This window comes from Rhipicephalus sanguineus, chromosome 10 (assembly GCF_013339695.2).
Source record: "Rhipicephalus sanguineus isolate Rsan-2018 chromosome 10, BIME_Rsan_1.4, whole genome shotgun sequence".
Classification (NCBI taxonomy): Eukaryota; Metazoa; Arthropoda; class Arachnida; order Ixodida; family Ixodidae; genus Rhipicephalus; species Rhipicephalus sanguineus.
The window spans coordinates 145,839,275-145,866,860 of NC_051185.1; the positions used below are offsets into that span (position 1 = coordinate 145,839,275).

The following is a 27,586-nucleotide window of genomic DNA, read 5'->3' on the forward strand; positions in this document are numbered from 1 at the left end:
CAACCGACCTCGCTAAACGACTATGACGCTCCCGTGCTTGAGTGTGTGCGGATTTTTTTTTCTTTTTTACAACTCTTTTTTCCTTCCTTACCTTTGTATCCCCCCTTACCCCTTCCCTAGTGCCTGGTAGCAAATCGAAAAACTTTTGGTTAACCTCCCTGCCTTTCACCTAACCTTTCTCTCTCTCTTTTAAGCTTCAAAGTGTTCATTTTTGCACTATGTTTTACGCCTCGTTAACGAATTGTATTATTGTTTAATCATAGTGTTCATTTCCTCCTATTTTCTTATATCTGCTCGTGTTGCATGCTTATGCCCGTCCTGCTTGGGCCCTTACTAGGCCAGTAGTATGTTAAAAATAAAAATGTTCAACACCTAGCTCGAAGCATGATTTTGCTACGCTTTTGGCGCTCACTTACGTGATCCGATTCGCGTTTCTTAATTATTTCTCATGAATCCGTCTTGCTTACCAGTACGCCGACTGTAGACACGCTGTCTACGTCATTCGACTGTTTCACAGTATCTCTTCTAAACGAGAGAAGGCACGCAGTGACCGCTACGAGTGACCTTCCACAGTTTTCGACAAACGCCCTCCCCGTCCAGGCGGGCTTACTTTGCGAAGTCAAGCGGAAAAACAGCACAAGCAGCTTCAACAAGACAATAAAGCATCTTGCTGGGCAAGTTGGTTCATCCTGCGCAAAAGGTAACGATGCAGCGCAAGGCGTAACAATGTACGCTCTTTCCTGTACCTCTTGTTTCTACGCCTTGCGTTGCGTCATCATCTCTTGCGCAGTTTCAACAAGCCAGCCAGGGCGTGCGTCCTGCCACTCGAGACGTCGACATCTCGGACTTTCTTTTTTTTCACCGAAAGCGACGGAGACGGTCCAGATATGTCGGGCCTCAAACGTCTCCGTCGCATGGCCATCGAGCCAACTCGGCCATGCAACCAACTTTGTGCGCAGAACTAAAACTATGTCGTGCATGATAATTGGGACCGCATTATTGCTTCGAGTCATTACTGCTAAATATATATTCTTTAATCTAGAGGCGCCGGTCTCTTACGATCATCATGTGTCAATAATCTTAATTTCAGTTTACAATACTTTGGGTGTTGGGGAATTACGGCGAAATGCAGCATTTCGAGCGATTTGAGGCCGCCATCGAGGCTTATAATATTTTCAGCCGGGGAAAAGAGGCATGCGGAGGGCGATAGCGGCCCCGCAACTCCGCTGCTGATGCCTGTGTCCTATACCGCCCTTGTTCCCAGCAGTGGGCTTGTGTCTTTTTCCGCATTCACGATCATCATCATCGCCCAAATGAAACACTAGAAGAAGGATCGCCAGCCAGGCAGCAGCTACTTCGACATTCTCTCCTCCAAAACATGGACACCACAGAGAAGCAGACAAGCGAGAAAATTTCGACGTCACCGTCGAGCCGGCGCAGCAGCCGAAGTGCCGGTTCCAAGCGGCGCGGTGACGCCAGTATCAGTTCGAAAGCTCGCTCGAAGGACAAGCGTTCCAGGGAGAGGTCCGAGATCGACAGCAAGGTCGACACCGACAAGAGCGGGTGAGTTACTGGTCACAATGGTGCCCACTTCAAAGGTGTGACCTGTGTAAGAACTGAAGCTCGGACGAGTTGGTAAGGATCCATTCAGGAGGTCTGGCTCCTTGCCTCAACCTATCCTGTCCCTCTTCTTTATGGTGTATGCGCTCATAATACCTTCTTAATTAGTGTGACCCCGCTGGCTGTGTTGTCATATAGCGTGAATAAAGATTAGTTACGCATATATGCGTTAAAATATCGTTACTAATTTTCTTTCCTGAGGGTTCAGCCAGAACGTTAGTAACTGTAGTCAGTTACAACCTGAGAATTTATGCAAGCTCCGCCGCCAGAACTGCGGCGCGCCTGTCGTTCATCTGTGCAAGAGAGCGGTGCTAGGTGGTTTCCGTTCTATCCATAAGTACTTTTTCGCTGCTAATGTAAATACCACGGATACTATGAATTCAATGTTCGTTGTCCCTTGTCAAAAATCTTACGCCTGGCTGAGCAGTTAAGTCAGAATCCTTGCTGAATTACGCCAGGAAGTCAAATTTTTCGACCAAAAACTAGCGACACCAACACCTGCCTACAAGGGAAAGTCACAGTCACCATATAAGCGAGAGGTGCTTAACGCCACGTAAATAGTCAATTGCCATTATTTGTGCATTCATGAAAATTCTCACTTGGTGGGAAAGCGACGGCTGCTGGTGGAGCTCACATTTATTTTTAGGTTTTAACTGACTACAGTTCCGGAGTGAAATCGTTCGGATTTCATCCCGGCGCAAAAATTTAACAGTGGCCACTTTATGGAAGTTACAAAACGGCGATGGGCTCTTTGCAGTAAGGACGCAACCGCCAGCCTCCTCTAAATAAATAAGTAGTTAATGTAATTCCTCTAGTTACTGCCGTATACTGTCGACAATTACCTTAAGATGTCTGCTGCCAGAGAAAAAGAATCATGAAGCCAGCGAACAAATATCGCACTCCCCTCATTTATGAGAATTTTCGGACACATTTCTCGAAACATCCTGTGCAGGTCGGCTCCCAGTTATTGACAACACAGGATAGTTATTACAGCTGTCATAAAGCATAAAGTTTCCAAAGTTCCATACCTCTCTCTACGGGTGGTGACACGAATGCAAAATTCGAAGGAGTTGACAGAAAATACGTGAATTTTTCGCGTCGCCATTTCACAGACATGTCTCTCAACAGCAACCGGTGTCAAACGTATCGCCTATTAGGGACATTGCATTTATAAGGCCGACATTCCTCTTTTTTTAAAGCTACTGATTTTAAAGGCGATCGACATAGAAAGCAGATAGCTCATTCTCTGGAGCTGTCTCACTTTCATGGTCCCACTTCAATGCTTCAAAGTACACCACTACTCCCTAGGTGGCACTGGGGTTTTCGGTCTACGCACGCAGTGATTCCCTGGAAGCTTATAAAAACTCCGCTGTGCAAAGCTGTCACCCATCATCTTTTTAATTAAGACCCAGTGCGGGTCCCCACGGAGCGTACTGTTAAATACGGAGACCAAAAAAAAAACCATGGCTGCTCCCTCTTTCATATAGGAATCGGTGTAACACGAAAGTGAACCGCGTCTTCACAGACGCACTTTAGCGTTTCTTGCGCATTATTTCACCCCAAGCGTGAAGGAATGAAAGCTATAGCAACAAATTGTAATGTCACGCGAAGAACGGCAAGCAGCTTGAATCTTGCAACGCATTGCAAAAAAGGACGCACGGAACGAACATACACAGGATGAGCGCGAACAACTGTCACAGCTCGACAGCTCAAGCACCACGCTGCTCAAACACACAGGAGGACGCACGAAACGAACGCACAAGTATACACAGGATGAGCGCGAACTGTCACAGTTGTAAATTATTTGTTTGTGAGCAGCGCGCTTCTTTCGCAAAAGCGGCCGCTGCAGTGAGCGAAGTGACCTTCGTGCTCTCTAACTTCAACGCAAAGTTGCGGTGAGAGCACAAGACGTACAAACCACCGCCATCACGAGATAAGCGAGCGCACACGAGTGACCACGCCCTGTAGAGGCGCGCACTCATCGCTACGCATGGGGCGACGACCTTTAAAGGGCGCCCTTCGAGCCCTTCGCGCCATCTCGCTAGTGATAACGAAAACACGCTGATGTACCACCAATCTCTGAGTACCGCCACCGGCAAATGCTGTACATAAATAACTCGCCGTTAGTATGGCGAAGAATGTGCCGTCTGTGCCGAGTCATTTCGCGCCACGCGCTGCGGAGCGAGGGGTCGTAAGTTCAACTCCCGGTGACGGAACTTTTAGGGGCGAAGCTCCTCTTAGTCTAACCTTGTCACGCGTCCGGCGTAAGGCGTAACCGGCAGTATACTACGACCCATCACCGATCCTTTACAAACTGCCCACTACTTCGTCTTTGCAAACATCCCACTACGATCCATCACCGATCCATTACTTCACCGACCATAAAGATATACAGTGTTTGTCACGTCTTTGATGATGTACTGGGCTATCGTTTTGAGAACTGCTGGGCGAAACCACTGAAGATTTCACGGTGTAACTATGATTGCTTCAGGAGCTTCGCCCAAGCTCTTCATCATGCACCCGTGGATATGCTGTGAATTTTTTTCTCGTAGAAATTTCTTTGCCATCTGTAAGTCTTTATATTTTACAACGTCATATCCGTGACCGAAATACGTCAGTGGAACCGCGGTGGACCCCGGCATAAAACACTTTCGTGTTAAAAAAAAGACTACCTCCGTACAATTCACTGTTGGTGCCAAAGTATAACGAGTCGTATTGCTCGCTGCGTGCAGGTCTTCCTTTAGCACCACGGAAACGCACAAGCACAAGTCGAGGAAGGGCAAACGGAAGAACAAGGAAAAAATGGACGACGCCTTTGGTACATCGAGTACGGCAGGCGTAACTAGTGCAGCCACGTTCCCGGAGTTCTCGCCGGGGCCGAACCTGACCATAACGCCGACTCCTGCGATCGACGTTGAGTCCGTAAGCATCCGGGATTCGTGTAGTTGGGTACTACCCGTATCATGCATGCAATCTCAGTAAAACATTTGGAAATATTCGAGAAGACTTCTATACATTCACGCACTGCCCGCGACGAGCGATAGCGCGTTTCAAAATTTAGGCTCAGTAACCTTGTCTACATGAAAAAGAAAAACAAGTAGGCCTGTCAATACAGACTGAAATGTTTTGTCTGCTGCAGGGATTTTTTTTTTCATATACGCTCTGACGCAAAAGAAAATTACGCATGTGAGAATGGCATGAAGGCAGAACTGTCACCCGCCGTGGTGGTTTCTAGTTGTTATGGTGCTCGAATGCTGACCCGAAGGTCGCGGGATCAAATTCCGGCCGCGGCGGCCGTATTTTCAATAGAAGCAAAATGTTTGAGGCCCGTGTGCTTAGATTTTGGCGCACGTTACAGAACCCCTGGCGGTCAAAATTTACGGAGCCCTCCACTACGGCGTCCCACATAATTCATATCGTGGTTTTGGGACGTAAAACCCCACAAGTTATTTTATTAGTAAGGCAGAACTGTCAACAAGTACATTACCTTGTTATGAACACTAACCTCGATTACTGGTGTGTTGACTCTAGCTATATAGTTAAGAAAAGCATCGTAATTCAACATCGCAAAAGTCATCTTTATTTTGTTTTTATTGCGATAGCAATTATATGGACAGTCTCGGCTGATTTTTGCCGTCGCCGTCGTCATGCTGCGTATATGTATAAGTATGTATATATACATCAATATCCCAAAGAAAAATAAATCAGAAAAATGCTTCCGAAGCGCGGAATCGAACCAGCGACCTCGGAATTCGCAGCGCGGTGCGCTAAGCACTACTCCACAAAGCGTACATCCCTCTAGCAGCTAACGGCGAGCGTTATATACACACCCTTTACCGTTTGCAGTCCTCCGAGACGGAGGCGCTTATAAGCGTTTCTTCATTACCAGCGAGATGGCGCTAGGAGCGCGCGGGCGCTAGAGTCACTGGAAAATTTTCAGAGTATCGCATCTGTTTTCCGCGCGCCGCCGCCGACGTGATTGGCTTACTCGCATCACGTGACCTCTCGTCGCCATATCCCTTCCAAGCGCTTTGGGTGCAGGCGCGTTTAATGCAGAGCGTGGTTGGACATTTACAAGTAGCATAGTCCCTAGAAGTACTTCGTCGCTTTTTAAAACGCGCCATGCAGACGGGGCGTAAGCAGAAATTTTTGTCGGAGGGGGGAACCTCCTTGATCTGAAGTGGGGGCCTGGCAGGCAGATGTGGTTGAGTGTCATTTCGTGCTATGTATGCCACGGGAAAAAATTTCCGGGAGGGGAAGGGGGTGGGCACGGGCCCGGTGTGTCACCCCCTGGCTACGCCACTACATGCAGGTGCCAGAGAATAGCTCACCAGCAACCGAACGTTACTGGTGAGCTACTCTAGGAATCTCGTTTATTTTTGCATGCCATGTGGGAAACCTTAATGTCAAAGAGCGCCGTTCTACGTGGCTGCATAGTTGGCCGGAATGAATTCACCCCCCTTCCTTTCTGCAGTGAAGTAACCACACAAGCTTTGCGTGAAAAGATGTAATGCGACATGATACTTCACCTTTTCGGTTCGCTATGGTCAGCGATATTGAAAACTACATGCTTTTCTATTTGCTCGGCTGTTCATATCTCGATATGTTGAACAGATTACGCATGCTATTAGAGTTATAAGCGTGTCACGCAGGAGAGCGAAATCGAAGATTTATTAAAACAATAACTGTTTACTGGTATACCGTGACATGATCATTTGCCACTGCGCAAAACAGAACCGTGGAACGTTGTTGATAAACTTGGTATAAGGCAATGTTTATTAAACGTATTTTTTAATTTTCGTGCAAAAAAAAATTTGATAATACTGAATTGCGCCGAGCGTACTCTTAAAATAATGTCTAGTGGGTGAGAAATGGTCACAGCAAAAAAAAAAAACAACCGGCAGATCCCACGCATTGAAGGAGTCGATTTTATGCGACTCCTATAGGACTATATACATACTATGTTGCAGTAGCACGCGCTTTAAAAATTTCCGGAATGTGCTATTTCTGATCAAAAGAACATAAAGCACCATGCCGAGGAATTTTTATTACGAGCGCATTATGAAAAAAAAAAAAGTGCAGCAGTGCAGAAACCGAACCCCAGCTGTTTACGCGCAGGCAACGCCAAAAAAAAACTGTTTGTTGGAACACAGCAAAATATTTGTAAATGCACTGCAACGTTGTGAATATTAAGAAGACATAGGAAATGAAACAATTAGGCAGTGATGTCGATCATTTTTGGTGGCCCATTTTCTACGTATCGCAAGATAAGATGCACCTTACCTACCTCACGCCGATTGGCCCGTGCGTTCGGCTGCTGGCGTTCCGAACCAAGAGACAAATACGTCGCGCACAACTTCCAATTAACGTACACACACAACTTCTATAAAAAATATCAACCAGTTGAACAGCAAGCATGGTGCGCAAGCAAGATATGCGCCAGCGATCTGCCGAAGGACGCAATGTTGAATGTTTTGATGTTGTTCGATAACGTTCTCGAGTGCAGTGAACCTGAACACGGACTGCAAAACTAGCTCAAACAGTCAAGATTCACCAAATGTCAAAGTAAATGGCATCTCGCGCGATGTCACTGCGCTAATGCAACTATGTTTACAGCTCCAGACCTAGCGAACACACCCGGGCGTGACACGAAAAGAGACCGATGAAGCCATGAAGCGTGTTCGCGAGCACATGGCAACATTCGCCGCACGTTTCCCTAGTGACACCACTAACCGCGCGGTCGATCCATCCATAGCTGTCGATTACTCGAAATCACTTCTAATATCCTCTTGAATAAACACACACACATAATGACGTTCCGCCCAGCGTAACACGGCACCGAGGCGAAAAGATCGGTCACTTCTCAACACACGCTAGCCACGCGCCGGACAGTGTGGAAGGGAAATGGCCGCCACCGCCCAATGTTGCCTGCGTGCAGCCTACCTTTGCGGTACTCTGATTTTCCATTGACTCTAGCGGGCGCACGTCGGCCAGCTCTCTCGCTTCTTACTATACTTCTTATATTTGCGCAGCGAGAACCTTGCCCTTCCGCTGTCTGCTCGCGCGGGCGCTCGAACAAACTACCGCAGTGTTCATGATTCTCAGCAGATCGAGTTACGTGGTAGCTCTCACCGCGCGTCGCGTTCGTGTAGCTAAAAGCGTTTCAGATGTCGTACACGTAACGTACGCGTACTTTTCACGTTTGCGTATGAGAAGTCCCTACGTACGTGAAATTAAAACTGTCTAGTAGCTGCCGGGTAGTGTGGACGCACGGTAGTCGCAGCGCCTCCATCACGGGCCGCTTTTCTTGCTATCGCATTCATTACTTCGCTCTTGCGGCGAAACTGTGACTTTTTTGTTTTTAGCTCTTCTTTAGTTGTGATTAAAGAGATTATGGTCTTCAAGGAACTGCGCTCACAATAAAAAGAAATGCCTCCAATGCCTCTTTTTTTTTGTATACCAGGGCACGAAACCGACACCACTGCTGTTGCAGTCACTGGTAAGGATGTGTTTTTGCTTCGGAAAGTACGCTCATTTATTATAAAACAAGTTAAAGCTTGCACACGCAGAGTTAAGAGATGAAAATCGAACAGAATAAATTTTCCTTTGTGTGTGCACGCCTAATGTTCTCTCGTAATAAAGAAATATTTTTTTTTACTGCGATGGCACAGTAGCCAGGTCGGGAGTACACAACTATTGTACATTCGACTGGTCGTTTTCGAGCGCTCTAAATAAGTTTGGTCTTATGAGCTGCGCTTAATAAGTTACGACCATGAAATTAGGATTCTACATTGAGATGGAGGAGGAGCATGCAGTGGTTTGCAGGAGAATTTAGCCTTGCAGGAAATTGCAGGCAAATGCACCGCCATGTGCCACCTTTGAGGGCATGGTGTAAATTGACAAATTTTTTTTGTATCACCATCAAAATTACCGGAGCATTAAAATTACCGGATGCGCTTAGGACGACTTGAAGACGAAAGCACATGTTGCTTTTAAGATGGCGGCGTTTTTATGTGTTTTTTTTTTACGCGAGCGCCGCAAAAACGACGTGATTGCTTGCTTCTGCGCATTGAGCTACGGTATGTTTTATTTTTGCTATCTTTTCTACCGTTTCGTGAACATGCCGGATTTTTCACTTGATACGGGCATATAAGGCTTTCGTCAATAAATACTTCGAAATGTTTTTATGGCAATAGTTACTTCCGTTTCAATTTTCGTGCTGTTTATTTGCTTCATCCTTTGTTTAGTCGTTTAGCAATAATTTGCGCAAGTTTCTATTGCTTGTCATTTTTGATAGCACTTGCCTATCGCCCTGACGGGCCGTTAGGGTTCTCAGAGAAATAGAAAACAAAATTCGCTGATCATGAAAATGCAACGACACTTATAAAAATAATGTTTCTGCGCATCAATTTCTTTGGTTATAGAAGACAACTCGGCAACCTGGCAAGGCTGTTAGACTACTTGAAATTTTAACGAGAAGTCGGTGCAAAGACTATCATTTCTCGCGAAAGTATTCATTCAACAACCATGTTCTCCTTTCACGTCAATGAATTCACTAAGCGGCCACGCGCAAGCGACTTTACTATTGCTCCAACGTCAATCAAATTACACGAACACGTAAAACGCCAAATCGGTTACGTGAACGTTGCAAACAGTCTGTTTATTGCATCTGTCTCAGTGAAAAATATTGAGACAGCTACGCGCTAGCGGTGCGAAGACTGAGGATACAGCGGAGCTGGTGACCTCTCCCTCCTCGTTACCCTCAGTTATCCTTCTCACCCCTTCTTATACTATACCATACATGGCAATGCAATGCTCTACCCTCCTTCTTCCCCTCCTCCTCATCCTCACGTCACTCCTCACCATCAGTTCCCTTTCCTACCCCCTTGCTATGCCATACTAAGCATGGCCGTGGAAAGTTTTGCCCTCTCTCCTCCTCCTCCTTTCCCTCCTCCTCATGCTCACTTCCCTTTCCCACCCTTGCTATACTATACTATACAAGATTATACTATGCTTTGTTTCTCTCTTTCTTTCTGTTTCCTTCTGTCTCTTTTTTTGTCTCTCGCCCTCTATCTATCTCTTTCTTTCGTTGCCTCTCTTTCTCTGTGTTTCTTTCTCTCTCTCTCTGTCTCTTTCTCTGCCTCTCTTTCTATTTCGCTCGATCTTTTTCTCGTTCTCTGGCCCATAGCAGCGCAATGATATGGTTCTCGTTCTATTCAAAGCGCACAGTTGTGCCAAGTGGTTGCTAGGCAACGCGCGTGTCTCGTCTACGCGATACGGACAAACAAAAAGCTTAAACGGCTCCGCTGTTGAAAAACTGACAGTTTCGCCGCAAAAACGAAGCAGTAAATGCGATAGAAACAAAATGGAATGATCTACGAAGTTAGGCTAGCAGATAAATTCTTTATGATCCGCTCTCGCGTAGTGTACAAAACGCCGGTATAAAGGAACAAGTCTGCTCCAGTGAGCGAAGCGATTTTCGTGCTCTCTGTCATCTCAACGTGAAGTAAGCAGTGAGAGCACATCACGCGCAAAGATATGCGAGCCGTCTACTGATGTCCGTCGAAATAGCCCACGCGACCACGCCCTTTTGATAAAAGGTCGCTATTGCTGCCTGAGCGACGCAGCCCTACTCCACCTCGAACGCCCCCCACCCTCCCCTCAGAGACGGTCGGGGCGTCTTCTCTCTTCTTCAGGAGCCTTCGACGGACGGCAGCCCTCACACTCAGGGCGATGTTATCGCATGCGCCCTTCGTGCGACGGAGATGGCCGACTCGTTTCATCTCCGGTTCAGCCTCTTTCGTCGGCAGCGCTCGCGTGCTTTTACTCACAGCTCACACCTCACACTCGCACTCGTACGACGCGTGGGGCACGTTATCGATGAGAAATTTATACTGAACATGACGGCGACGGTGACGGCAAAACCTCGCCGAGAGTGTCCATATCATTGCTATCGCAATATAAGCCTAGTAATTGAGTCCCAGTGTATCTCTAGAATATATATATTGCTCTAAAGATGAATAATGATGCTTTGTTTCCTCAGGAGCAGCCGATTTCAATAACAGCAATTGTTCCAGTGACACAGCTAGAGACACAGACGCGGCGGCAACGGTAAGCCTTTTTGTGGTTTTTTTTATTATCGTGTTCTTTACATTTCCAAAGCCCGCTACATCCTTCCAAAGAAGCCGGTTACGGCTCTCTCGCGCGCGCAGTTCCATTAAATGCTATAACAGACATGTTAAAGGAGTGTAGACACCAAAATGGCCGGTGAAGGTTTCAGAAACTCCCGCCAAAGAAGTAGAAAACCTCTGTGTAGCGACATGCATTAGTATCACGCGACAGAATAGTCACGTGGTGTACCAAAGCGGCAACGTTAGCAAACCTATGTTAGCCTGCTGCTTCGTTTCACACGTGCGGCACCAGTTCTCCAGTAGCGTGCAGTTGCGTCTCCAGACAGCGAGACTATATTTAGCCGTCGCTATTTCCGTCAGGCGAATCCGACATTGAGCGTCCGCTGTACGCGAGCAAGTAGAGGTGGAAAACCATTTCGTTTTTGGTCCCACGGCAGCATCGGACGCTGGAATTTTTTTCATACTACATGTGGCCGCACTCATCATATTCTCCAACGTCACACCTTCGGCAGCTCTTTCACGTTTTCGGTTATGCTTATCGCGACCATAGGCGTGCGCACAGGAGGGGCAGGGGGGCGGCACCCCCCCCCCCCTATTCCCACAAGTCAGCCCCACACATTGACATAATAGGGAAGGGGGCGCTGCGACTAGGGGTGGGGGGGGGCGGGGCGCAATGTCAGCGCCATACATTGACATAATTGGGAGGGGAGGGGCGCTGCGACGAACCTTCACCCCCCTGAAGGGGAACCCGGCGCACGCCTATGATTGCGACAGCTCCGGAAAAAGGAACCACGCCTCATTTCTAGACTTCAAAATTCGAACAAATTAGCTTTGGGTCACCTGTTCTGAGTCCACATTTTTCACAGCAGTCCTTGCAAGCACGCAAACCTCCTGCTCAATTTCGTGCCAGGTTACCGAGCGATATCGGTGTCTATCCACCTTTTAACGTGGCCGCGGGCCAGCAGCTAGCTGCTCACCACGTTCTCTCTGTACGTGAGAAACGAGTCCGTGTAGGCATTGTCCGGTCAGATAAACAGTGGCGCAGGTCGGCCGTTAAGAACCAGAAAATTATGAACTCGACATCGCGTCAGCGTGCCTTCTTGCCGATACTAAAGCTCGAGTTCTCAATGACGCCTCGATTCGCCAAGAACCAGCACTATTATGGTTGGCAAGTGAACTTTTCCATGAGAGGTTCCCCGCTTATGCCTCAGCGTACTACGTCATCGTTGCATCTTCCTTAAACGATAGTACATTTGTTGCACCAACTTTCTTTCTTCAGGCCCATTGCATGCATATTGCCACCCGCACTTCTTTTTCTATTTTCATGCAACCGGCCCGTTACACGTGTAACCACTGCCTTGCACAGGTTGCGCCGGAATGTCTCGGGACGTTCCCGTTTATTTCAAAATCTTCCTATAAGATTGCGTGCACAGCGCGAACAACATAGTTTATTCTGGGACTAACGCGGCCCCCCACCAACGATAATTCTAGAATCTTCGGCGCCACATGCATAATTGCCGACCCGCCTTACTGCTGATCAGATTACCGACGGCCGGCGACAGTGATCGCTGATATCAGTGTACAGCGTGTATTGCTTGTACGCTGACTATTCGCTCCTGGGCACAAGTTTGCCCAATAAAGAGTTTTCTCTTTAACAGACCGGCTGCCGACATATTTATCGTCACTACCAAATGACAATATGACACACCGACGAAGCTCAGGCCAAACAGCTCGGGAAGCCCTGTCATAAAAAAATCATGCGCAGCCTAAATTAGGCAACGATAGCTTAGTAAACATTGATTTTAAACTCGCACTCAACGAAAATGCCGAAATGCTGCATGCTAACTCTGGTAGTACCAACCAGATTAGCTTAAACCCTAGCGCCAGCAAAGAGAAACTTGATGTAATGAGGTGACTGTTGGGTCATGTTAGCAACATTTAGGTGCATCTGAATTTATTGGAATGCAGCCGCCATGGCTCAGAAGTCGAACACTGCGACGCTATAGCAGCTAATCCGACTACGCCGCGGGTAAGCCCATGCATAAGCAGACAAGCGTACGGAGTTTTAACGCGGCAGCGTTAAAACGCCGTATGATTCATTTATCGGCTGGTCTGTCCTCCTAACCGAGTGTTCCTCCTCGCCGTGCGAGGAGGAAGAGCCGCGAGCGCGCGTACTTGCAAGAATACAAACGGGTTCTTTTTGCGGATGGCATGGCCAGACTAAAATGGCGATGTCACGGCCAACGCTGGGGATACCGAAAGGCCCGAAGAGAACACGTTTATTGCAACTTGTGGTGCGCCCGCGGCTCGTAGCACCGCCGTGTTTGGCATTGTTGATCGTGAAGGCATTCCGAGCTCGATGCACGCGTTTACTTGAAAGGTTAAAAAATTATCGGAGGTGGTTTACTGGCCCCTTAAGGACGAGCGCATTCAAACCAAAGTGCCGGGTTTGAACGCTACTGCACATCTATAATAACGTTGCTGGATGCAAGTGATGCGCTTTGTTCTTGCCCTCAAGCAAATCGCATTGCGGCGTATTGTCACACCCGTGAATGTGAGATGATGGCACTTTCAACCAACTTCTGCTGCGAAATCCTGCAGCCAATACACATGCCAGGGGCGTAGCCAAGGGGGGGGGGGGGGGGGTTGGCGGGGTTCAAACCCCCCCGAAATTTTTCAATTTTGCTTGCGTATATATACACGCACACATACAAACGCACGCACGAACATACATAAAGTATGGTTGAACCCCCCCCCCCCCCGAAAAAAATTTCTGGCTACGCCCCTGACACATGCCTTCCTTGTTGTCCCACATTGCCTTTTTGTAGGGCCAGTGAGCACTGACCGTGAGCGTTCTTTTGGCGGAGCCGCACTGTTCGAATGATCAGTGTCTGTCACGTGTTCGGAAGACAACAACGCATCCTATCTCGAGTGCAGGAGGATGGCGAGATTCGCATATCGGGCCGTAATTTTTACGGCCATCATGGTCATCCTCGTCATCGTGGCAATCCTGTTCAGGCACAAGGACGCCACAACCACTGCTTCTGGCGTAGCGACAACTTCGGCCCAGTCGGTAGCGTCAAATGGTGCCAGCAGAGCAGAAGTAAACGCGAATCGAGTGAGAACGGCCATCGGGACAATGGCTGCGTGGACCGGGGTACCAGCAATATCAAGTGTCGAGGTGAGTTGGCAGAATCCGCTATCCTTTACGATCACGAGGTATACTCGCGTCTGTGTGGTGTATATTCCGTGTGTTGTGAGCAGCGTTACTGTGGGAGTGCGAATTTATAGTTACTTGCTAAACTGAATCAAATAATTCTAGCGGCGAAAGCTTATGCTTATATGCTCTCGAAATTTTATGCTTATTCGTAAGTGTCTCCAGTTATAGAGAACGATTGCCCCTGAAGCAACTATAGCTGCGAGACCGTCTTTCTGGCCCTCCAGAAAGGCAGAATGGTAGATAGGCGGGCTAGTTGGTATAGATTCGTTATAAGATGACTTGGAAGCGCAAATTTACAAACGAGACACGGAAGAGCAGAATACAAACAAGCGTTTGGGTTGACCCTTCCCTCTTGTAATGCCCTCTCCTCTCGGGATTTTGCGGTAAATATTTCTTCCATTAATAAATCTAAGTTTCTGTATGCGTTTGTTTGTGTCATGTTCGTCCATGTCTCGTTTGTTTGCGATTCCAGGCTTTTTTTTATATTGCCTCCAGAAAGGGACGAGGGGCCGCGGAGGGGGGGGGGGGAGGACAGCTGGACTCCGTGCGCAAGGCCTCTCGGTGCATCGTGCTCCCCTACGTAATTCCTTGTGTTCTTTTCCAAATGTGGCAACTCGGATGAAGTTTTCGACACTCTTGGTTCACATGTCGATGCTGGGAAATATTTATAAAAATTTGCATTTACGAATATTCACAACTTGATTACTAAGAGAATCAAATGGAGCTGTAAATCACTCGATATTCTGAAGTTTTCGATATTCAAACACTCCTACTGGCATCGCGGACTTTCAGAATTAGAAACTAACCACATCTACACAAAACGCGGCTTAGGAAGTCACTGGACGTTTTGTCATGGAGTCGGCAGATATAGTTGAAAGCTCGGTAATGTATTATGTCATCCAATTAGGCAGCAGCACGAGGTTACAAGATAAACCCATACTGGCTTTTCAGACAGAAAAGTTTCCAAATGAAAAAGTTGTCTTTGTACGGAATGGAAAGCGGGAGCCAGGGCAAAAAGGTGGTCGCTCTGCCATCATTCGAACAGTGAAGCAGATTGCATGTCGAGGAAGATTAGGGTGCTGCGTGGGGCACTAATATAGAAAGTTTGTTATGCGAAAGCCTTTGAGGAGGTGTAAAGTCCGCGAAAGGGAAAATCGCCGCACGGAAAAGATCGACTATTTGCACTGCCGTCATCATAGCCTTCATTTCAGTGCATTATAGCAGATCGTTTTGAAGATATTCGGCGCAACTTGGCATTCACTCGAAAAACACACATTCACACACGCATCCACTCAGGAACACACCCCACACACTCGGAAACCACACTCACATTCACACACGCATCCACTCAGGAACACACCCCACACACCGCTCCTGAGTGGATGAGTGTGAATTTGAGTGTGTTTTTCGAGTGAATGCCAAGTTGCGCCGAATATCTTCAAAATGACAAGTGACCAACTAGCCCAACAACAAGTCCTTTTAAGTTATAGCAAATCGAGACGTTGGGTGAGCAAAGAACATGTTAGCACGACGGGTGCATATTTCACCGAGCCAAGATGTTGTAACTCGTGCTGAAACAGTGCATATGGTCAGCATGTAAAAGAGGAACAGAAAAAAAGTCCCGTTGTCTGTGGATTTCTTTGTTACGTCGGGTCTCTTGGCGCTCTTTCTGCTCAAGTCGCGGACCAACCAGCTTAAGTGCCTACGTTTCAGGGATAATTTTTTTGAATGAGTGCATTTTGTTTACTGCACATATTATCTTGAACAAATTATGCACAAACTGTATGGTGCCATAGCCAAAGGCTAGTACAGGTCCCATTTAGAAATATACATAACAGAAACTGTAATAGTTATGCTAAAAGTAAACAAAGCAGAAAATGAAAATTGAAATCATCACGCAAGAAATAACGTTTCGCTACTGGCAAGAGTAAATTGAATTCGATTAAACAAAGGGAAAAGAATGAACATGACTTGTAACAAACACACAAAAGTAGGGTAAAGGTGGTGCACAGCTATACAAAATGAAACTTGGAGTTACACGTATCAGTAATAGTTCCCTTCAATAGCTTAATAAGGTAAACAGGGATATTACAACACTTTCCAAAGAAAACACGAAAAACACAAAGAAGAATATATGTACATGGTTAAACAAATGTGAACCCAAAATACCAGTCAGTTCAAGAAGCAGAGAAAGCTACCTCAAAGTAATACTTTTTCAGTGATGTCGACAAGTTCTGGGTGATCTTTTTATAATGTGGTATACCATTCCAAACTTTCACTCCGGTATATTGAAGTAGACGTTTGCTGAAGGCGTTTTTTTTTCTCGTGGGCGATGTAATGAAGTTCTTAAAAGTTTGGTTCCTTGTTAGGGCGTCGGGGGATACAGAGTAATGAAATAGGGAAAGGTTCATTGTTCTTTACAACACTGTTTGTACATGTAGCTAATCTTAGTTTCCGCACGAAATCATAAGGTAAGATTTCCAACCTAGAAAACAGTGGTTTGCCATGTTCATAGTTTCGCAAGAAAGTTGTCCTACTTATAGGTCGTTTTTGCAACCGTCGTTCTGGCTCAAGTTTAAACGTATACGTGAAACCCCAGGACACTATGCAATACAAAGGGGGGCCAGTTTACTAAAGTAAAATACAAAATGAGCAGAATTGAAACGTCAAAATATTCGCGAGCTTGCTAGGAGGCGTAACAAATGGAAGCTAGTTTCGAGCAGAATGCGTCTAGCTGAAACTGCCAGTTTCAGCAGCTGTCTAGGACGACGCCAATGTCAGTAAAATAGTATGTACGTTAAAGGGAGCAATTACTGATGTTTAGTAGTATATCATGTCAAGTAGGATTTTTACGGGAGTGGAATAACATATCTTGTTTTTTGTCATTAATGGTAAGCCTGTTACCAGCAAACCAATAAGCAAGTTTGGCTTGTTTACTCACAATAGGCAGAATTTCATTATCTCTATGCTGTCTATAACGAAACTACTGGGTAAGGAAGTTGGCTCATACAGTGCTTTGTTAAGAATAGGTACAATTTAACTAATGAAGGGCCGTCATTTGTAAAGTAAGCATTGAAGTCATTGACAGTATCCTTATTGACATTGTCAGGTAGAGTTTTTCAGTACGAGTATGCCCAATTGCTTCGTTTATTATTTGCCCGTTTTATGAAACGGCTGCCGATACACGGTCCCATTCAAAAAAAAAAAAAAGAAAAAAACGCCACGTCCACGAGCTGTTAAACTGTAGTGGCTTCATTCTAGTCGCCCTGTTTGAGTGCCAGTACATTGAGAAGTTAAACTTGGGACATCACGTGCAAATCTACCCATGCTCGAGGGTAAATGCGCAGAAGACGAAGACAGAGAAGAGGCTTGACACACACGAGCGCTGACTTACAGAGAGAGAGAGAGAGCAACTTTATTTAAAAAAAAAAGGTCCGGCGAGTTCTTCGGGGATTTGGGCTAATATCCCCACCTAGGCGTCGGCCACGAGCCCTTGAGCTCTGGCGGCTGCCTCGGCCCGCTGGACGGCCCAGAGTTGGTCCTCGAGGGCGAAGCTGAGCAGTGCAGTCTCCCAGCGCGTTCTGTTCGAGGCTGCGTCTCCGTCTGGTACCCCACCTCTGTCACACCCCCATAACATGTGTTCCAGGGTAGCCCTGGCCTCGCAAAACTTGCATCTTGCAGAATATTTTATTTGAAAACAAGCAACCATATATATGGCTAAAGACCTGTGACCCATCACGTGTGCGCCGTCCGCACAAAATTCCTATCACGACGCGAGAAACATATCTCTTTCCTAGAAAGAGCAATTCACGGTTTTGAAACAGAGGCATCACCTAACCTATCAACCAGTTCCGCCTCAATAATCTCGCGGTTTAACTCATTTCCACTTCTGCTCACAACTGAACACTCATTGTAAACCGGATAAGACGTGGTCATTGCAGTACAAGATCTACAATGGGCGTCTGAAAGCACCCCTCTCATTTCAGACACATCGTTACGATGCTCCCGGAGCCAGTCATTAAAGCATCTTCGCTTTTGTTCAACATAATTGTCACCACAAGTCAAAGGCAGATTGTAAACTGTACATTCTGCACAGTCAGCGAAAGTGGTTTTATGCTTCTTATTGCACTCACTCTTCTTGAGGGCACACACGCTAGTCAATCTGCACAAAGATCGCAGTTTATCGGGCGTAGAAAACACAACTCAATCCTGGCACGTTCACCGGTACGTTTGAGACGATGTGAAAAACCGTGAATGTACGGAATAACTGCTACTTTAGTATTCGTGGGTGGCGAAGGGGTTGTTTGCGGTAACATGCCATTCAGAAGGCCTTCAGCAACGCTAATGAGTACATGCGAGGGACACCCCTCATCCCCGAGGCGGAGCATCTGCTCGTTGAAACTGTCCCTCATGAATTCAGGGCAAGACCTATACACAAAGAATTGGACAGGCCTAACTTCGCAATGCTCCTTTTTAGCAGCTTTGAGTGTGCTTAGCCATACGGGAGCAAAGGTTTATTGGCACGCGGCTCGAATTTCTAGTATACAGTTTGTTCGCGGAATAAAAGTTGATTGTCAAGAAAGCGTAAGCTTCTGTTAGATGCTAACTCATGAGTTAGTCAAACTAAGGGTGATAGGCCATGACGAAAATAAAAAAAGACGCATGAGGTGTACCAACCTTGTCCAACCTTGAGGTAGAAGACCCTACGCACGAGCTGACTGCATATTTCCATCACGACCAGGTGAACACTACCGTGGGCAAACTGAAGGGCGCCTCGGTAGACTTGTACGGCGTGAAGCTCCACCGCTGGCTCGGCGTGCCTTACTCCCAGCTTGGAGTTAGAAGTAAACGCTTCGCGTTCGCACAGCCTGTGAAAGCAAGCAGTCGCATCGCTCTTGATGCAACCGAGCCGAGCCCACCGTGCGCCCAGGTCATCAACGACACACTACTCGGCCGCGAGGACTGCTTACGCGTGAACGTGTGGGCGCCTGCCCAGGACTCGGCAAATGGTGCCAAGAGGCCCCTCCTTCTGGCCATGACGCAGGACTGGTTCTCGAAGGGTACAAACAATTTGCTCGAATGGGAGAGACTGGCTGCGAAAGGTGAGTGAGCGAGTCCTATTATACTCCCTTTACTCCTTCTAGGACAGTCCATCACGTTTGTCCTTGGCTGAGCGGACGATCACTTTGCAGAGATTACGTAGTGACGACTGTGTACGCAATGCATACACCGAATGTATCAGTCTCGCTAGCGTTCCATTCCTTCCCCACCTGCTTACGTAGCCGACGCGGTGGTGGTGTCTCCTAACGTGAGACTGGGCGTACTCGGTTACCTTGGCCGGACAAGTCCAGCAGAGTTGGGCGCTGACCTGGCCATCAAGGACGCCGTGGTCGCTGTCCGTTGGGCGCTGGACAACGCCGCCGCATTTCACGCCGACCCGTCCAAGCTGATGCTTGTGGGTCACGGCTCCGGTGCCTACGTTCTGACGGCAGCCGCTCAAGCGCTGAAGCTGAACTGCCTGAGAGCCGTGCTGGAAGGACCCGTCCCTGGATCAGTGTTACCAACAAACACGGCAAGCTCTTTTAAAGCGATAGCGTTAACGAGCTCGTTTCGCAGAAATTCCGCTGTTGGCGTTGGCGTCGGTTTCGTTGGTTGTGAGCCAGGCCCGTAGCCAGGAATTTTTTTTGGAGGGGGGGGGGGGGGCACTTGCTGAAAGCCTGCTGAAAGCCACTTGCTGAAAGCCTGGAGTATTTGAGAAAACCGCCTATTTTCATTATTTATTTTCGGTAAAACACCATGCATCACAAAAATATCGCTCCCCCCCCCCTGGCTACGGGTCTGTTGTGAGTGAAAGATCGGCGTGACTGAACGGATTCTTGGTGACGGATCCAAAGTAGGTTTTACCTTGCTTTTTTTTTTTCTCTATGCGAGAAGCCGAAGTAATTTCTGCAGTCTGACGTACTTCTGGAATACTAAACTTGTAGCATGAGCTTTCACACTGAGCATAAATGATGTGTTTATGCAAAGGCTGTTCTTAAGGCAGACATCATAACAAAACAACAGAGTTGCTAAGTAGTTCACAATAACGACGGCACAAATGGGGCGGTGACAAATAAAATAAATTAAAATATAGCCGCCGTGGTAGAATTGAATGAGTCAGGCTGAGAACAATTAATAGATAATACTGTGACCTAAACAAAAAAGCACTGAACAAGGGGTTTTAAAGATTTACAGTCGTGTTTCATGCAGTTCATCATTCGCTCCATGTCATTTCGGGAATTTCGTTGCCCCAAATAAACAACGCCATGCCGCGTTCTACATTTCTACATTTGTGTTACATATGTGTACTCTGCAAGGTCAGTAAAAGTTGGGAACAACAAGGAACAAAAAGAAATAGCACAAAAGCAAAACTTTCATATACAGTGCAAATTGCAAAAAGCTAAGCTATGAATGTCCCGCTTTTCCTTCCTTTCTTTCTTCCTTTATTTCTTTCTTTCTGTAGAGCATTTTATTGAAACAAATACACACGCAGGCAAGGCATTAGGCCGAATTAAAAATTGAGCTCACCGGCCGCTGCTCCGTTACAGTTAACAGTAGACGCTCATGGCATTCATCCATCCAGGACACGGTCGACACTTGGGAGAAGCTGGCCACTGTTCTTGGCTGCCGTGGAAACAGCGAGTCAGAGTGGGAATCTTGTTTCGAGGACGCCGAGCTCTCAGACCTGCTTGCAGCTACGGCCAGAGCTACGTACCCCTTCGCACCTCGATGGAACCCGAGCGAGTGGCCAGCCAAACCCGTTTCCATTCAGGTGCAAGAAGTCGTAACTGGCGTCGACGTCGACGAGGTTAGAAATAGTCTTGAATCGTTGCGCATTGTGCAAGAAATGACACGACGAAGGCGGGCCACGTGACCTAGGCCTTCGTGTTTGTCTTGGATTCTCGGTGCAGCGCAGGAATTTCAATAAAACATTTGTGAAATATTTCTGGTTTGTCACGCTGATTCGCGCGCGCCGTTCATGACCGGTAAATACCGCGCACGTATTAAGAATGCAAGGAATGCACGTGAGCCAGATGACAATTATTATCCTCTGACGGAAAGACGCCCCAAATACGCCATTTTGTCTTACTCTGTAAGGAAGAAATCGCGAGTATTTGGGGAACCTTTGTGCCACACAACTATAATCGTCATCTAACTCGCGAACTTTCCTTGCGTTATCGCCACGGTGCCAGCATTTCCCGGCCACGAGCGAGTGCCCGCTATGAGCGTGACATAGCATTCTTGATGTAAAAGTGGCGTGATCCGGGTTTCCAAGAAAGGAAATGCGACCAAGCCAGATGACTAATATAGTTGTGGCAGAAATGCTCCCCAAATACTCTATTTTTTCTTAAAGTGTAGAGGATAAAAATAAGGGATGTATTTGGGGAGTCATTACGTCCTACAATAGTAATCTTCATCTATCAAGCTTGCTTTTGTGTGTGTTATCGCCGCGTGTCCGGTACTTCAAGGTCTAGAACGCCTTGCGCACTATCAGTGTGATGTACCATTTTTGACGGGAAAGTGGCGAGTGCCGCGATCTGAAGGAAGAAAACGCAAGCAAGCCAGATGACAAATATTCTTATGTGAAACAAAGGTTGTTCCCAATAAGCCTTTCTTTTATAGAGTGTGCGATGTGGCAAAGACAAAACGTTTTGTCTTTGCCTTGGATGGATGGAAGCAACTTTGCCGCAATCCATGTACTACTGATTGACGTTTGTCACTTGGGTTATATGTATCCTTACTGCTAGGCAGAAATACCTACGAGTTGCTTATTACAGCATTATTATTACAGAATTATTATTATTACAGCTAGTTTGACACGACGGACCGCATTCCGTGGGCAGACGCATGACGTGACTGAGCCCCAGCAAATTGTTCCACCTGCAGCTTTTCCGCTTTATCATTGTGTTCCCCGTGATTGAGGAACATGCGTCGCGTGAATCCTGCTTTACGCTTCAACATTTTGGCAGTGTTCCGTACGCTACACTACAGTGACTGCAATCACGAATACATCAATGTTCAAACAAACATAATATTTTTGAGGTTTTACGTGCCCAAACCATGATATAATTATGAAGTACGACGTGGTGGAGGGCTCCGGTAAATTTCGACCACCTGGGTTCTCTAATTTTCACCTAAATCTAAGCACACGAGCCTCTAACATTTTTGCCTCCATCGAAAATGCGACCGCCGCGTCCCGGATCGAACCCGCGACTTTTGGGTCAGCAGCTAAGCATCGTAACTGCCGTAATTGCTATACCACCGCGGCGTGCGACCAGAATTATAATTCATATGGCGTAGCGCACCGTAGCGACAAAAATTAATCGGAAGTCATCCACGAATGTTTGCCTTATAGTCGCATTTCGGTTATTTTTGTCACATTAAACTACAAAATTTATTTGGCCATCAATGATATTTCTACAGTCTCAAAGATTTTCGTGGTATGAACATACATGCCCAGAAACCGGATTTACTCATGCTTGTGCTGGCCTCTATACTATTTAGCAAATAATGAGTACACGTGCGATATGACGACACTTATAGAACAGCAGCGGTGGTGACGTTGGGAAGTGTCTGTCTCCAATACGGGAAGGTACTGTGTTCGATTCCCATTGGCACCGGGCACCCACCGCTCTTTCTAAAGGGGAGATGGATATCCCAAACTTACTTCTGGTCAGTTTGGGATATATTCCGCGATTTTCTAGCGATTACGGTGCTTCCCTGCTGACCCGAAGATCGCGGGATCGAATCCAGCCCGCGGCGGCCGCATTTAGATGGAGGCCAAAATACTAGAGGTCCGCGTGCTTAGATTTAGGTGCACGTTAAAGAACCTCAGGTGTTCGAAATTTCCGGAGCCCTCCAATACAGCATCTCTCGAAATCATATCGTGGTTTTGGGACGTGAAACCCCAAGCATTATTATTACTATTACTATTGGCTTTCGGTAGCACATTGGTGCAGATCTCAAGAAGGTGGCCTTCCGCTAAGTTCTATCTTTCACTCCCCTTCACGCTTCCCCCTCACACCCGTCACGACGATAAGCCACGCATCCTCATGCCCGGGTCGTACAAATTAGCGTCTTTTCTGCCCTCTATGTACTGTCTGCACTGAAAAATTATATGTTGAAAGAGGGAGAGTTGGTAAGTTTAATCGCCGAAAAATGCAATGAATTAAGGCATGCAGACACTGGCACAGCCGAAATTGGACAACCCAAAAGCCGGCTATTAAATTAAAGGTCACAATGGTGCGAAAGAGAAGGTACACGAAGCTTAATGGCTGATACAGCGCAAACTACGGTACAGTGAAACACACGGTACACAGCGCTAACTAGTAACTACCAAGTGCTTTTTTTTTTTTTTAAGGCAAAGCATGCATAGGTAGGAGCACAATCAAAACGGGCACAAACGCTATCAAGTGACTCTGCCGGTCGACAAATCTATTCGGCCTTATTCGACTTTGACTGCCCTTTTTTGAAAGCTGCTTTTTACTGCAATGCGTTAACTGTTAACCATTATCAAAATTTTGGCTTTGCATGACGACCGAGTGACTAGATAGCGTTTGTGCCCTTTGTTTTTTCTTTTTTCTTTTTTGCTCCTGCCTATGTATGCTTTGATTTTCAATAAAAAGCCAGTTGCTAGCGCTGTGGGCAATGTGTTTAACTGCCCCGTAGTTCGCGCTGTTCTGCCATAATGATTATAAACTAACTAGCCCACCTAAGGACTCTTGTACACGAAACTTATCAGCGCACGCTCGAAAATGGCAGCACCGCTCGCCAATCGGGCACGTGTGCGGGTCTGCGCGGGAGATAATACATATGCCCGCGCAGAGGCGTTAGTGATGGAGAAAGTGGGTGTGTGTGGCGGGGGGTGGGAAATCGCCCCTCTCCCCCGCGCACATCCTAGGCGGACCCTCACTCCATTCCCACCCCTGGACCGCATGACTTAGCAGCCGTAATAAGCGGCGGCACTTTCTTCTAGACGTTTACATTAAAAATTCACTCAGAGTTTCATCGCCGTAATAGAATATCTATCATGTGCCCTTGACTCTCGGCTTAACATACCTTGATATTGGGCGACATTGCGCTTGGCTTTCGGGAAAATTAAAACGTAAAAATACACGTTCACACAGGTGTTTCTCGACCTGTGTGAATGTCTATTTTTGCGCTCTAATTTTCCCCAAAGCTCGCTATTGGTGTAGAGTTACTCTCCCCACCCCCGCTAGATGCCGGCCATGCCACCCTCCTACTCGGGGCAAGTTGGAAACGTACAGCTCGGCAAATGCGCACTGCATACATCCATGTATCATGGTGCACAAGGTAAAAAGCGCCACTGGGGTTCCATATAAGTGGCCTCGGATCCTGTCAGATCATTATGCCACCAGCGGCGGAAGCATCAAGTTTATAAGCATTAGTTTCGGGTATATTTAATTGGCAGACAGTTTCCAGCAACCTGCTTCGTGAACCTGCATTCAGTGAATTACAGCGCGCACTTTTGGCGTCGCCGCGCACAGGTGCGGGTGTTCTTCGAAGAAAACATCAAGCCGTGGGCCGTCACCAAGGGTTGCGCCGCCATGGTGGCACAGCTCTACGGTTGCACGCTCGAGTACCTCTTCACAAATCGAACACCCGCATACGAGAAGCTACTGCGGGTATTCGAGCCGAAGAACGAGTCGGACATCGCGCGCCTCCTAGCGATGCTCATGTCCGGATGCGACACTCACCGCATAGCAAAGGGCGCCTCGAAGGCGGGCTACCACTACATCACCCAAGGATCGGGAAGGACACTCTTCGAACCTGTCCTTGACGTAGATGTCCTCGCAGCATTTCTGAAGGACGGGTGAGTGTACACATGTCTTCGTAAGTGCCTACAGCGGTTTCGGCAGCAACTAATTAACGGCCAATATAAAGTAAACATAGCCGATATTTTTTGTTTTTCTTCTGGCTACTCTACCTGGCAGAGACAGGACCTCACCATAACTCACTTTCCCACACGCATTAATTGCTTCGAGTTTTCATTCTTTCCTCACACCATATTCCAGTGGAATAAACTAATGCAATTGTTTCAGCACCCTCGTTGGCATTGTTTTCATCGGAATTAGAAAGTGCACTTACCAGTTGAATCCTGTTACATACTACTGTACGTGCTTGTATAAATGTAATCTTCTAATTTTTTATTGTATCTTCTTGCCCGTGGAAGTTTGTATTTGCCCTATGCACATTGTATAACCTGTATATATCATCTGTCCATGTACTTGCCATTTGTTCACGACTAACTTCATGTACCACCCTGTTAAAATCGCCAAATGGTGAATGCGGTACCTGTAAATAAATAAAAAAATAAACGGAACTGCGTAAATCACCACGGAATTTCGATGACGGAAAACTGCACCGTTGTACACCGATTCATGAAAATCAACGCCATTCTTATGTTCACTTATTTATCAGTTTAAATTCGCTGTATTTATTTGTCCGAAACAAATTTGCATATTGTAGATGTTTTGCACGAGAAACGCGCGTTTCCGTGGTCACGGTATGCGCCTTCCGTGGGGCCGTTCAGATGAGGAACGCGAGAAAGATAAAAGGCGTCGGGGGTGTCGATGTCGCCCGGCAAAAACGTTGCAGAAACGGCCGCAACCATAGAGTTTCCAACAATAAAATTTTACACTTACCTATCACTTAGCTCACAAAGATCTGCGTGGAATTATTTTTCAAGGAAATACCACGCGTCATATTTGTCCGCAAGGTCAATAGCATGTATGTAGTTCTGAATGCCACGAAAGGAATAGAAGAAACATGAACAGACGTATTTCATCCGTGTCTAGAATTGTTCTGTGTCTAGCTAGACTTCACGTCAAAAATGACAGTGCAGCGAAAGGCATACGGAACGAAAACACTCGGGAAGCCTTGTTTAAGTTCAGATAAGAAAATTGAAAACTACGTAACGTCTGCCGTTGCTCTATCATTGTGTCTGTCCTCTCAGCAGAATTCAATGGATCGGGAATCGTATTGTTATTCGCAGTTTCTTTGTTAATTCGACGCGTAGATATATTTCGCTGGCAAATCCACCTTCTCTTTCAAGGTCATTCGAGATTTCCGGTTGCCGTAACATCTTCCATTTTGCGCAATATTTACGCTAAAATTACTTTTTTGTCATTTTATTATACAAAGACGAAAGTGATAGCTATACTTAATTATTATAATAACAAATTTAATCGCAATGAATATTTTCGAGAGGTGCGGTTTTAACAGTCAAGCAAATGTGACATATACGTCCACTTATGATGTGTGTGTGTGTGTGTGTGCGTGTGCGTGTGCGTGTGCGCGCGTGTGCGTGTGCGTGTGCGCGCGCGCGTGTGTGTGTGTGTGTGTGTGTGTGTGTGTGTGTGTGTGTGTGTGTGTGTGTGTGTGTGTGTGTGTGTGTGTGTGTGTGCGCGCGCCAGCCCTCAGCTTAGCCTTCCTTAATGTAAACTATGGTATCTCTTACTTTTCTTTGCTAAGATTTCTAGTCTTCATGTGAACAACGTAAAAAATTACGAAGCCAGAAACACCGCTCCTTCAGAGAGCACAGCAGCAATTGTTTGGGCGCATGCATTACAAGTGTACTGATATCATATTGGATCAGTTTTCCTAATATAAATATTAACTTCAATTTCTTGAAATTCAAGTTGCTTGGTTTGAGTTGCAATATGATTGCTTCGCATCAGTTGTAGAATGCGATGCTTCACGTGCACAAGTTCGTCGGCTTTTTTTTTTTACTTATACAGAGGATGCCTGACATTATTTTGTGTTACTGAAGTTATTCTAGCCAAATTGCACAATTGTCACAAATAATATCGGCGAAAAAATGAAGTGATAGTATGCTTGCTGTTGGTCGGTTCCCTTATCTATGAGTATTGTTATTAAAATCGCCATCAGTTTTTTTATCCGTTCTACTGTATTGAAGCCTACAGTCTTGTTTTCTTCTCTTATTTATTTGCTACTTCCTCCTCGTTCAGGACAGTGCCAGTGCTGAAGGGCAACATTGTCTGGCACCCGATGACGCCAAACGATGAAGCGAGTCGTGTCGTCTTCGCCAACGACACCGACGTAATGGACAGCAGGACACTCCCTGATGTGTGCCAGTTCATTTTCGTTGGCCCTGCCGCAGGAAAGAAGTGATAGTTGTACAACTATTTAGTGAAACTGATTTCCCACCTGTTAAATGGGTCTTTTTCTGATGTCTGAACTGTAGTTGTGGCGCATGTAGAAAAAAGGCACACTCTAGGCCGCGCCAGATACTTTTTTTTTTTTGCATATGTGCAAGTGCTTGCCATTTCGTTTTTCTGTGTCACTTCCCTTCGTGCCGCATACGCATGTTTTGACACGAAATAGACGAATATGTTTGTATGACACATATTTCCTACGTAGCATAAGAAAAAAACGCCAGGCCTGCGCGGAAAGCGCTGCACAGACACAGCGAAAGCTGGAAGAGCGGCATTTCTAGAGCCCGTTGTAAACTCTTTTGGGGTTACTAATACAAATGCACTTGCGAGGTACCCACTACGCCATGGGTTGGAAAGTTTAAACGACCCACTAGTCG

The 27,586-nt window shown here is 46.6% G+C and overlaps 2 protein-coding genes across 2 annotated transcripts; both read left to right on the forward strand.

The window, feature by feature from the left end:
* The first annotated feature begins 1,378 nt into the window (after positions 1–1,378).
* On the forward strand, positions 1,379–20,884 carry LOC119406800 (phenmedipham hydrolase-like). The gene is made up of 5 exons (XM_049420216.1): positions 1,379–1,563; positions 4,353–4,542; positions 18,713–19,073; positions 19,254–19,543; positions 20,594–20,884. The coding sequence occupies exons 1-5, from the start codon at positions 1,379–1,381 to the stop codon at positions 20,882–20,884; spliced, it is 1,317 nt and encodes a 438-aa protein (XP_049276173.1).
* Positions 20,481–27,165, forward strand: LOC119371863 (uncharacterized). Its single transcript, XM_037642325.2, has 3 exons — positions 20,481–20,818; positions 24,519–24,844; positions 27,003–27,165. Exons 2-3 carry the CDS (start codon positions 24,579–24,581, stop codon positions 27,163–27,165), a joined length of 429 nt encoding a protein of 142 aa, XP_037498253.1. The 5' UTR covers positions 20,481–20,818; positions 24,519–24,578.
* The last annotated feature ends 421 nt before the right edge of the window (positions 27,166–27,586 follow it).